Here is a 12980-nt window from a genome sequence, read left to right as displayed (position 1 = left end):
GGAGGAATCATGCTGGCTTTCAGCATCTACCTGCCAGTGTCTACAGTGCAAAACCGGTTCATGCTGATATCCTCATTCATTCCAGAAATACAGCGTGTGGCAAAAGCAGGTTTACAGTTGTTTGTATGGAAAACAATTAATACTTAATCATAAAAGAATAAACTCTGTGCTATGCATACTCACAACTATAATGCTAGTTTGCTCCACCAAGTACTGAGTACCTACTGCAGGTCAGGAATTCTCTTAGAATATGGCAATGAGAAAAAAAATCCCTACACTCAAGGAGGTTATCTTGTTCCATGTTCAAATATGAATACAGGTGCACCCCCTCCCCCAGGTACTTTGCTGTTGTTTTTTTCTAAAATTCCACAAGCTTCTCTGTCTGGGGTAACCTTGACTTTCCTCTCTACTTTTCAACACACCCAATATATAACCCTTTTAGAAAGTTAAGTATAGATTCCCAATAGCAATTTGTTAAAAAAAATTATTCCCAAGCACATCTCTGAAAATAAAGTAGATGCTTCTGCAAGCTGTTTCAGCTCAGCCAGGTCATTGAACACCATTTCATAAGAGAGATAAACAGAAGACATAATAAAACTATATTAGATATTGATGTAAGTGTGACAGTGATTAGAAAACTTAACATGCTTTTTGAAAAAGTTAAGCACTTTGAGAGAGTCTGCTTAATTGAGTGCAAGTGTATTGACCAGAGGGAAATAACCTAGGTCTCACCATGATTTCTATCAATTAACATTATATTTATAGAAAAACACATAAGACCAATTAATATCTCTACCACCCAATAATAAAATTCTTCTTCTAACATCTTCAACAAGGCACAGCCTATTTGGCTTTTGTTTAAATACATCCAGTGATTAGGTAGTAGTTTCACTATTCAGAGATGGGGAACATTGGTCCCAGGGCCATATAATTATTTGGTCTGGCCCTGCCAAGGCATTAGAGGTGAGATAATTAAATTTTAACCAAATATAGGAGGCTAATTTTTAAGTACCAGCATGGTACTCTAGAACTGGTCTTCTCCATGCCAAGTGCATTGGGAATTTCTCCTTATTTCACAAGCTGAGTATCATAATCACTGTAAAGCTCCAAAATGATTCCATGTGATGCTACTGACATACAGTTGAGTCCCCCTAGGGTACTACCTTTAATTTTATGAAATTTTCAGGCCACAATTATTTTGAAAGAAGAAAGAGAGAAAAGAAAATTGACTGAGATAAATTTTGAAGGTTTTCATTTCGCCAAGTAAAGAAATAATATGAAAATATCTCTACTTTTCTTATTTCCTAAATCAAATATTTAGATGAATATCTAACAAGTAGAAAGTACATAGATTTCTAACAAAAAGCTAAATAAATTTTATGTTGGGAAACAAAGCTAATTACACTAAACTAATTTTACAATAAACCATAAAAATGCTTTCATGGACCAGTGTTTGGAATTCATCGAACTAGATAACAAATATCCCTCTGCACTTCTGATGCCCCTGGTGCTTCTGATAAGCAATGATTTTCAGATCCACTTGTACAATCGATTTTATTTAACCTAAGGCCCTGACTTCATATTTACTCTTATTAGATTTCAACTTATGAGTTTCCAAAAATTAACCTAAATTGTCAACATACTTTAAAACATTGAATTCTATCTTCTCATTTTTGCACATATGCAAATGTAAAATTTTTATTTTAAAAATACTCCTCTAAGTCACTTGCTAAAAATGTAACTAGAGTCAATCCCTATAGAAAGATGTATCCTTCCACTGGGTTGAATTTAAACAGCTATACAGCTATACTACTCCAGCAATGCTATAACCAAGATCACATTTCTCTCCTTTATATAAAAGATAAATCCATTATAGGATCTCAGAATTGAACTTCAAAAGGTAGGCATGCCAATTTCTCAACCAGGGCTCAAACCCTCTATAAAATAGCTTGGTCTCATCATCACCCTCCTTGTATTTAGATGTCTGTGGCATTGAGAAATTACAAATCCTTTCTTCTCAACAAAGTCACTTCCTTTCACTATACATACTTCCATTAGAAACTCATTCTATATTGAGATGAAATGTCTACCTGTCCTCTTAGCTTTTGCTCATAGGTTGTAGCCCTGTCCCTCAGGACCCTCAGAATGAAGTCTTTCACATCATAGCCCTTTCAAGATTTGCTGACAGTGATTATGTTTCTCCAGGTCTTACCTTTTCCTGGCTAAAAAGTCCCTGTTGCTTTTATAAGTTTTTCATATAACATAGCTTCTAGTCATGTCACTATTTCCGATATCCTCTGCCCCAATGCTCCAAGTGACAATTTACTTTGAAGTGTGACACCTATAACTGGGCAAAGCGTTGTAGTTGTAGTCCATTAGGCACAGTGAGAACCAGAATGATCCAATTCACTGAGACTTAGGAGAACTCAACCGTATTTAACACAGGAATTATATGCCACCCTATGAGCTCTTCCCGACCCTGTGTTTTCTCAACTTCATTCACTCCAGAATCAATCTATCGTTGTTCTAATTGGTTGGGTTTTGTTCAGAAATTAATGAAGTACCCATTTCTAGTAAAATTAAGAGTACTAAAAGAAATTAAGCAAAATGTAAAAGTATCCCTACTTGTTCTTTGTCCCTAATCTTACTTCTTGGAAGTAACTTCTTTTAAAACTCTCATGAGGACCTTTTAAAAACTTTTCTATGATCTTCAAAAACGTATGGTTCTATCTAGCTCCTCTTTTCCAAAATATATGGCATAATGTACACATTCATCTGAAATTTGCCTTCATCACTCTTCTTACATATCTTCCATACCAAAACATACCAATTTACTACCAAAAAACATTTAGGTGGCCTTAGTTTTTGTTATTCCAGATAAAGCTGCATAAAACCCTTGCTTACACACTGGTGTACTTATGCACATGTATATCTGTATCATAAATTAAAGAAAGTGGAATTAGTAAATCTAGCTGTATGTGCATACTTTATTTTGCAAAAGTGGAACTTACACACATGTGCAATTGAGCATACACACACACACACACACACACACACACACACACAGTGGGTTGTACTCCAGATAAACTAATTCTGAAATTCAGGATATGCTGATAAAAATTATACAATGTTTAAAATAATTTTAAGTATATAGAAGATTGAAAATAAGTTTTAGAACTTATTCTTTGATGAATAAATTTAAATCATATTAGAGTTTTGTTTTGTTTTTTTCTGATAGTTATATTGTACTGTCAAATCACATTGAGATTACTATCAACTAAAACCTGCAGGTTTTTTGGAGGGTAAATTTTTGCTAAGCTATATTTCTTCCATTCTCTATCTTTGCAATTTGTTTTAGAGTACTCAGTATATATATGGTTTAATTATTATACTTATTATATTTCATCTGGATATTGAGGTTTAGTCTATACCCTAGAATACCCAAATTCTTTGTGACTGTATTCTTTCAGTTTCCTTTATCCTCTTACTTTACCTAAAATTTTAACAGTATTATCCTATAATTTTATCTAAATCACTAGGAAAATACTGAAATGAGCTCAGTCAAAAGCAGGTAATTTCAGCCCACCAAGAGAGGCCTCACTCTTGACTAGCAACTATATATTAATCAAGCCATTTAAAGGATTATTTTCATTAGTTACAATTCAATAATTATACCCTATTTTCTATGTTGTCAAAAAGAAGACACACCACGTTAGGAAAACTGCCATAAAGATGTTGGTGAAGGCCTTGCTGTCCTCTATGAATAGAATGATTTATTATTCTAAAATCCTAATCATTCACGTCCATAGGACAAAAAAATGCTGCAGTTTTGCTAGGTGCAGTTGGTTACAAGCAGTGAATAAGGAAGACTAAATCATTGCCATCATGAAGGTTATTTTTCAGTGTGAAAATATACAATAAAAGTAACAAGATAATATAAAATATAATTTGAGGTTGTGACAGAGACTCTAAAAGAAATAAGTATGGCAGCATGAAATGAGAGAGCTGCAGGAGTGATTTAAGGGATTGATCTCTGAGGAGGTGATATTTGAGCGGAGTCCTCACAAATTGAACATAACAGTCGCTGTCTGCTTAGCCATGTGGGAAAAGAGCACTGGGAAACTGCCAACTGCAAACTCCCTCAGGGGTGAAGGAGCTTACTGTGTTCTAGAAACAAAGGCCAGTGCACAGAGATCTAAGGATTAAAGAGGAAAATAATACTGGATGGGGCTGGACGTTAGACAATAGGAAGCTCATAAGAGTCATCTATACTAATAGAAGGGTAATATGCTAATTAGACCAGACATCTTCCAGACTACCTTCCAGATGTCCTTCCGGACAAAGCCACAGTGCTGGGGATGAGGCAGAGACAGTTAGGGAGATCAGGCCAGCAGGGGAGAGCAGTTAGGGTAATCAGGCAGACAGGCAGAGGTGGTTAGGGGAGATCAGGTTGGCAGGCAGAGTGGTTAGGGGAGATCAGGCAGGTGAATAGTTAGGAGCCAGTGGTCCCAGATTGATAGTGGGATGTCCAACTTCCGGTTTAGACCTGATACCTGTGGGGGTGATCAGGCAGGCATCAGGTATCAGGCCTAAACCGGCAGTTGAACATCCCCCAATGGGTCCCAGATTGTAGAAGGTGAGGCCAGGCTAAGGGAAACTCTCCCCCATGAATTTTGTGCGTCGGGCCTCTAGTCTAGAAATAATTCCCTAAAAATATATTGCTCTTCAGATTTCAAAAACTCCTGAATTGCCAACAGGAAAACATTTATTGGCTTTTTTTCAAACCCATGCCTTCATTTTATACAAGGGGCAAAAATGTCATTCATTTCATTCTGTTTGAGATTTCAAAATAAATAATGACTAAGACATGAAATCTGTTGAACAAAACACTGCTTTGATTCAAGCTATATCTTTCCCTCACAAGATTCTGATATGGGCCCTTAGGGAATGTTACAAGAACCACATGCTAAGTAAAGAACTAGGTGATTAGTAAAGAATGAGCCGTGACCTTAAGATGAGTTATCTTCTGTGTTTAAGATAAATACTTAAATATCGTTCCATGTGGATAAAAGTCTGAAGCATTGTATACAATTCTTATAGCTGGTTTAGTGAAAAAGACAACAACATAGTCATACCTGTGGACACAAAGTTTCCAAGTGGTTGGCTGCAATTTTGACAATTTTAATTCCATCTTCATTTGTTGACATGGAACAAGCAAGATTTGCCACCTTAAATACAATCCAAAGTAATGAAAATTATTTCAGATCATCAAGAAAATGCAAAAACATTTGTTTTCCTAGACAAGTAAGCACATGTACCCATACATTGCAAGTCCCGGTAACAAACATTAGCATGCTCACAAATGTCAGTGGTATCAGTTTTATGAAAGCATCCTGAGAATCTATTACAACAAATAATATGAAGATCCCTATAAACTTATTTAAATCAAGATCAATAACTAGTGAGTGAATCAGTAAACCCTGTACAGTCTCTTGGGATCAACATCTAATTCACAATAAGATGCTAACTATTATGGATTCCTATGGGGCTGGAAAAAAATGTCTGTCGATTGCATGCTAATAAGTTCTTGGAATCCCACATGATTGAGGTTTATTTTACTTTTATAATTAGTTTATTATTCCCCAGAAATTTCTTATGCCTACTTAAGTTGCATTAAGAATGACTGTATCTTTATTCATCTTTTACTCAGCATAAAATATGCTACAAAGTTGGGCAAATACAAGACCATTAAATTCTTCTTCCTGTTCTTGATTTTCTACTACAACTTCATGGGCACGGTTTGGCATCCCAGCAGTCCGTTTGATTCAAGCATTAGTGACACTAAAATTCCTTTATACATTATTGCTTCTGAAACTTATACTCTTCCAGTGAAGAGGTCGCTCTTTCAAATCAGTACCGTAATGTCCATTACCTAAGTCCAATTTTTACCAATACTTTCTTTATACCATGAAAGAGCCACGAGAAAGGGCATGGATTCCTTTCCCTTCCTTTAGCCTGTTATTCACCGTTCGTCTTGGCAGCAGGTGATTATTTGTGTAGAGGGGTAGTGTTTCCCCAACCTACAAAATACATCCTTGTCTTCATCACAGCAAGGAATTTGCTTTTCCAACAATCCATTCCTAACATTATATACTTGAATACATCGCCGTTTTTATGGCTCAAATCCAAAATGCATTTAGTTGTGGAGAAAGCACACATTAAATCAGGGGTCCTCAAACTTTTTAAAGTGGGGGCCAGATCACGGTCCCTCAGAGAGCTGGAGGGCCGGACTATATGAACTACTAATTCCTACTGTAACACCTTGGCTGCGCTCACTGCCCAAAAAACCTGGCGGGCTGGATCAGACTCCTCTGCTGGCCGCATGTGGCCCGCGGGCGGTAGTTTGAAGACCCCTGCTAAATGCATGCAATTGGGAACACACAACAAACACATCTCGGATCACTAGTTGAAGAATATCACAAATGTTATGAAAATGGATGTATAGCCTTCGTTTTTGAATAGCATTTCTTTTACTATGTCAACAGTGAAACCACTCCTTGCCTTCCATTTCCATATAATGAAATAACAGCCATACATTATTTAAGTGTGGAAGGGCATTGTTCACTTTATTAATGTACATGGAATGGCTTACTTGAAAAGGTCTTTTGTTGGCTTGAAGGTCACAATGCCTCAGCTTTCAAATCTGACACATAATTAGCACATTTGTGAATTATTTGAAAAGGGCAGCAGCTTCTGTACCCCTCTCCCCACCCCAGGATCCACTCTCAGAAAGTGAAATTCAGTCATCTAATTGCTTTAATATGTCTGTGATAATTGGCACTGCACTTGCAGAAAATATCTATCTATAAATATGAGCACTGTTTAAGTAAAAAAAAAAAAATTATTAGATCAATCTTTTGATCCAATCAGAAAAATGCTGGTTAATTTTAAATTTAAAAATTACAAAAAAGTGCCCCATATAATCACTCTCCTTTCTTCCTTCTTTCCTTCCTTCCTTCCTTCCTTCCTTCCTTCCTTCCTTCCTTCCTTCCTTCCTTCCTCCCTCCCTCCCTCCCTCCCTCCCTCCCTCCCTTCCTCCTTCTCTCCCTCCTTTCCTCCCTCCCTCCCTCCCTCCCTCCTTCCCTCTCTTGTTTCCTTCCTTCTTTCTCCCTTTCTCCCTCCTCTCTTCCCTTCCTTCCTTCCTTCCTTCCTTCCTTCCTTCCTTCCTTCCTTCCTTCCTTCCTTCCTTCCTTTCCTTCCTTCCTTCCTTCCATGTGTCATCTTTCTCTTTTTACAATTTCAAAATAGACTTCTTGTTCTGAACATTTCTTGGCACCATGTTTGTTATAAGCCAATCCAGTGACATGGAAACAATCCTAAGCAGAAAGTTTCTGTTCATATTAGCAGACTTAACTTTCTAAATGTAAAGTAAAATTAATTTTATCCTTAATATCTGGAACTCATTTTTTTTTCTTTTTCATTGAGTTTATTGAGGTGACATTGGTTAATAAAATTATATAGTCTTCAGGTATAATTCTACAATATTATCATCTGTATATTATATTATATGTTTACCTCCCCAAGTCAAATCTCCTTCTATCACCATTTATCTCACCTGCCCTCCTTCCCTCTGGCAATCACCACAATGTTTGTGTGCATGGATCTTTCTTTTTTTTTTTTTCTTTGCCTAATTCCTTCACCTTTCTCATATAGCCCCCAACCACCTCCCTCTGATAGCTGTTAGTCTATTTTCTGACTGACATGGGTCTGTCTCCACTTCGTTAGTTTATTTTGTTCATTAGATTTCATATATAAATGAATCATATGGTACATACACGATATGAATTAATTGGGGTGACACTGGTTAATAAAATTACATTAAACTTAAAAGTTTTTGCATGGCAAAGGAAACCAACAACAAAACAAAAAGACAAACCACTGAATTGGTCAATATACTGTATCTTATAAGAGCTTCATATCCAAAATTTGTAAGGAACTTATAAAACTAAACACCAAATAAATAAATAACCCAATGAAGAAATGGACAAAAGACCTAAATAGACACTTCTCCAAAGAGGACATACAGATGGCCAAAAGACATATGAAAGGATGATCATCCTCACTAAACATCAATCTACTTCATTAAAAAAAAACAAAACAAAAAAAACAGTATTACAGTATTTACAGAGAAAAATAGCAATCTCTCGCATCATGGAACAACACCCCCACATCTCATTCTTCAGGGTCAATCGTTTCCCACTTTTTCAACTATTCTGATTATTTGCCTCGATATTTCCTCAATCACAACTATATTTGTGATTTTAAGCGTTGTTATGTACTTCATTACAAGTAATGTATGTCCTATCTACCCTCCATGTTATAAAAGAAAGTTAAATGGCTCTAATGTTAGCACCACATATTCCTAATCAATCATTTCCTTCTTTTGTTTGTTTTTGAATGGATTCAGTAGCAACACAAAGTTGAACTGAATTAAAATTGTTGTAAACTTCATGTACATCTGGCAAGAAGAGTTAATGGGGAAAACATTGAGAAGGGGAAAAACACTGCCTTTGGTGTTGGATCTCTTTGTCTTTTTTCCCCCCTTTTTAAAAACTATTTTATTTTTATATTATACTTTGCATACTAAAATATTATTTTGTGTCAGTTTTAGGTATACAGCGCAGTGGATAGACATTCATATAGGTCACAATGTGTTCCCTTTGATAATTCAAGTCCCCACCGGGTACCAGAGATAGTTATTATAATACTAGTAGCCCTGCACAACTGACCAGTATTTCCCTGCAGCCCTCCAGAAGCTCTCAGCTCTCTGCCCCACCCTCCTGTACTTTCTCCTTTCCCCCCTTTCCCCCAACCCCCTCATAGCTTGCTGCCCTGTACCCTCCTGTAGCTCTCTGTTGCTTGCTTGTAGCTACCTGCCCCTCCCTCCTGTTGATCCGTAATGTGGTTTTTACATGGTTGGTTGTTATGCTTCATGGAGTAATGACCATTTGCATATTACATCTTTATTATATAGGATTGTTAACTTTATTCCCTAAAGGAGACTAAAGTTTTACAAAATTCACAATTGAAAATGCAGCACAATTAAACATTTTCCACTCAATTAATGACCATATTAATATTCTGTCTTCTTTTGTTCAGACATATCTGAACAAAAGACATACCCAGTACATAAAGTTACCAGAACTGTTATGTCAGGTAAACTTTCTAGATAAATAAAGTAGTGCTATTTCTAGATTAAGGAACATGGAGTTGTAGTAATATTTTATACCAATTAAAATGCATAAGGGAGCTAGTATTCTGTGACAAAACAAAGCATTACATGATAGAAATAAAATCTCTTTACAGTTATAATTTGAGTGATCTGCGACATATTTTCCAAAGTCACATCAATGAGTAAATGGAAGCCAAATTTCCTCCAATAATAATTACTCCTAATTTTTATGGGGCTCTTTTGGCTGGCAAGTGTGTTCCAAAGCACAGCATGAAGGCAATTCCCTACTAGCCAAAAAAACCACCATGCAAATAAAGTATTTTGTGACATAGTTTAAGATATCTGAACATCTGGCATCTTTTATATATTTAACTTGGACAATGTTTCAAAAGAGTCTGGGTCTAACCTTCATTATTCAAGAGATACTTGTGGAAAGTTTCTACCCAATTAGGAAAATTAGAGCATTGGGATGTCTTAGAGATAAACAGATCTGGGTTTGAACCTAGTTCCCACAATTAATAAGCTCTCTGGCCATGGGCAAGATGTTAACTTCTCTAAGCCTGTTTCGTCATCTGTAAAATGGATATGAAAATATGTACCTCACTGGGGAGCTTTGAGGATTAAAGGAGATAATGTACAGAGAGGGCCTGATATCCGCTAGCCCTGACTATGTATGAATCTCCTTTCAGCTCATCTCTCTCTCTAGTAATTAGGTTTGGACAAGAATATCAAGTCTCTCAAAAGGTTTTATGAATTACAACCTTAGAAGCCTAGAGAACTTAACAAAAGGTCTAATCCTAGAGTGGCAAACTCAAATGTTTTTAGGATTCATGCAGGGAATACAAACAGAGCCTATGTAACTCAGTGGTTGGAGTGGGGTGGTGGGTCCTCATCTGTGTATATGCCCAATCTAATGGCATTAAAAGTCATTAAAACAAGAAGAAATAAAAGATAAAACTTACTGCCTTAACAAAAATAACAGTCTGTCGGCTTACTTTAGTTCATAGGTCACCACTTTGTGACCTCTGACCCCATCCTGTAATTTTCTATTGTATGAATAGAAAGAAAGAAAAAGGTTAACAGGGAGAAGAAATATACTCAAACCAATCAGTAACACGGAGACACCAAGGAAAGGTGTGCTCTTTACCACCCTGAATTAAAGTATTCACAAAGGTCCCCTCCTTTGAAATGATGGACCAGACTTTTTACTGATATTGTGCTTTATCTAAATTCAAGAAAAGCAGTCCCTTCATTATAAAAAATAATATGCGCTTAAAGCTAAGTATTTTTTAATTAACGACAGTGCATTCTTTATTCAGATTTATACTTTAAGTTTTGAATGAAGAATACTTGAGAAAAGAAAGCTCTTGAGTCCAGGGTTCATTTCTGTCTGACTATACATTTTTATTGGGGACATCAAAAGACAAATCTGTACCAAAAAAACAAATGAACACAGGCATACTCTGAGTAAGGGTACTTTAACAATATAGCAGGAATCTGTTCTTTATTTTTAACTTGGTGTTTGAAAAAGACACAGATTTCTTTCTGAATTTGGAAAAGGACAAGGGTTCACGAAACCCTGTGAAGAAGCATGAAGAATGGAAAGAGAGGCTCCTGCCCTTTGGACATGATAGCAAACAACAAAAGTTTAAGTCACTGGTCAAATCACTGATGGAAGGAACACTAAAAGTTCTTCAAGTCATTGGGCAATATCCAGAGTTGGACTAGATACTTTAAGTTGCCATTGAGATAAATAAGTAGGCATATCCAAAGGCATGTAGTTAGGATATAGTTATGAAGCATCTACACTTAGATACTCTTCTTTGATACCAATATTTATTAGGCAGATAGAAGAGGATAACCGGATGATGAGTCTTAAAAAAAGGTGGCCAGAAATAGAGAAAGTCATCCACAATACTCTAAAGTTGTAGAGATGGGGGAAGAGAAAATTTTAAGAAGGTGGCCTCAACAATCAAATATATACTAAGAATCAAATAAGTAACCCCTAAAATTACCCATTGATGTAGCCACACGGAGGGCCAGTCTTAGAGTTATTTGGTTGGAATGATGATGCTCACACTAGCCTGTGTGAACTGAGGACTGTGCAGATAGTGAAGTGACCCCATGTGTCTTGTAACCCAAAGCAGAGAGCTAGAGGCTGCCTGGACAAGACTCATTCCCTCATTCCCATCTGTTCATTTGTTTCTACTTCACCTCACAAACATTTCTTGTATTATCTACTTTTCTTGCTCCCCATCCTCATCAAATTTACTGTCAGTTTCTTAAAGATCCTTTTGCAGAGTCTTAGCTTTCATTTTTAGCCACTGTGCCTTCTCTACAATATATTCACCATATTGCAACTGACTAGATTTTTCAAATAACAAATTTGATTCCCTTATTATCATTTTCCCATCCCCATACCCTATTACCTTCCTTAAAAAAGTCCTAAATAATCTTGCCTAAACTCATGCATAGTTTATTATTATTATTATTATTATTATTATTATTATTATTTTGATTCAGATATATCAGCCTACTTCAGATAATCATGCTTCCTTCTGCCACAGGACATTTACACATGCTGATCTCTTTACACTGGAATGTGTTCCCCCTCCTTCCTCACTGACGCCCTTATACCACTTAGACCTGCTTAACTGATGTTGGTCAGATCTCAGATCAAAAGTAATTCATTGGGAAAAGTTTCACCAATATTACAACCCTTTACCCATCCCTAACCCCCCTCTCTATCCAAGTCAATGTTTTCCTTCAGAGCATGATTCTCAGTTTGTAATCATACATTCACTGAGGACAATATTAGACTAGTGATCATTTCTTCTCTTTGTAAGAGCACGGACCTCATCCCTGTTTTCTCATTCTCGGGCTCTGAGTTCTTAGCACCTGCTATATGGTAGCCAAACAAATAATTCTTCAGTGAATGAATAAGTGCATAAGTGCATAAATTAGTATGCTTAAGAATGTATCATCCCCAAAGAGAGAAAGGAAAAGGGGTTTGAGAGGGAGGAGACAGCAAGAGAAATTCAGGACAAGCGAGAAAGAGGAATGAGATTTCCCTTTGAAATTCATTTGCAATATTCCACAAAGGCTTAGAAAGTTGGACTTCAAAGAGAAGTAACACACTTTTCTTCTTGTCCGGTCATCGTACTCAACAAAGCCGGGGGGAAGAGTCTTTCAAGTTTTACTTTCACTTAAGATATCAAATTGGGAATCACTGAAAAGCTCCTGATGTAGCTTTCAATTAATTTATTTTTAATCAAGTAAAATAATTCTTCAAAGGGCCCAAGCTGGCTGCCAAATATGGGTAAGTATGGCACATGGAAAAAGTGTGATAACTCCCTTCAACACACCTGTGAGATCCACTACTAGTGTCTCCTCCAGAAAGTAATGCAATGATCTCAGGCTTTGTTTCCAGAAAAGCCTAGCTCGGGGGCCTGGGCCTGAGTTTGAGAAGCATATCAGGGGGTCTGTGGTCTTCCATAGTTGGCATCCAAGTGACCTCTGGCTAAATAACCCAGTACTTCCATTCCTCTGTGAAACAGTGCTGCTATGCAGGTCCTTGTAGTAACAAGAAGCGACCATGAATTATGGGTTTTGTAGAATACTTAACTAATAGAATTGTGCTATAAAAGTGCATGGCAAGGTGCAGGGAAACAATTTCATAAGTAACACATATTGATTATGCATCTATCATGTGGGCTGGGAACTGCCAGGGAAATAAAAGACAATGAAA

At 36.7% G+C, this 12980-nt stretch overlaps 1 protein-coding gene across 5 annotated transcripts in view; it reads right to left on the bottom strand.

The window, feature by feature from the left end:
• Nucleotides 1-12980, bottom strand: part of CTNNA3 (catenin alpha 3) — a 1202853-nt gene that overhangs the window by 424510 nt on the left and 765363 nt on the right. For all 5 annotated transcript variants that reach the window (XR_014796805.1, XM_084904252.1, XM_084904255.1 and 2 more), the window contains one exon: nt 5136-5228. Coding sequence is in view for 4 of the 5 variants with exons in the window: in XM_084904252.1 (XP_084760378.1) it covers nt 5136-5228 (93 nt within the window). In the remaining variant the exon portion in view is untranslated. The remainder of the gene's footprint in view (nt 1-5135; nt 5229-12980) is intronic.

Source organism: Pipistrellus hanaki (assembly GCF_964339955.1).
Source record: "Pipistrellus hanaki genome assembly, chromosome: 14".
Classification (NCBI taxonomy): Eukaryota; Metazoa; Chordata; class Mammalia; order Chiroptera; family Vespertilionidae; genus Pipistrellus; species Pipistrellus hanaki.
The sequence above is the reverse complement of the archived record's forward strand: the minus strand, read 5'-3'. Positions and strand labels throughout refer to the sequence as shown.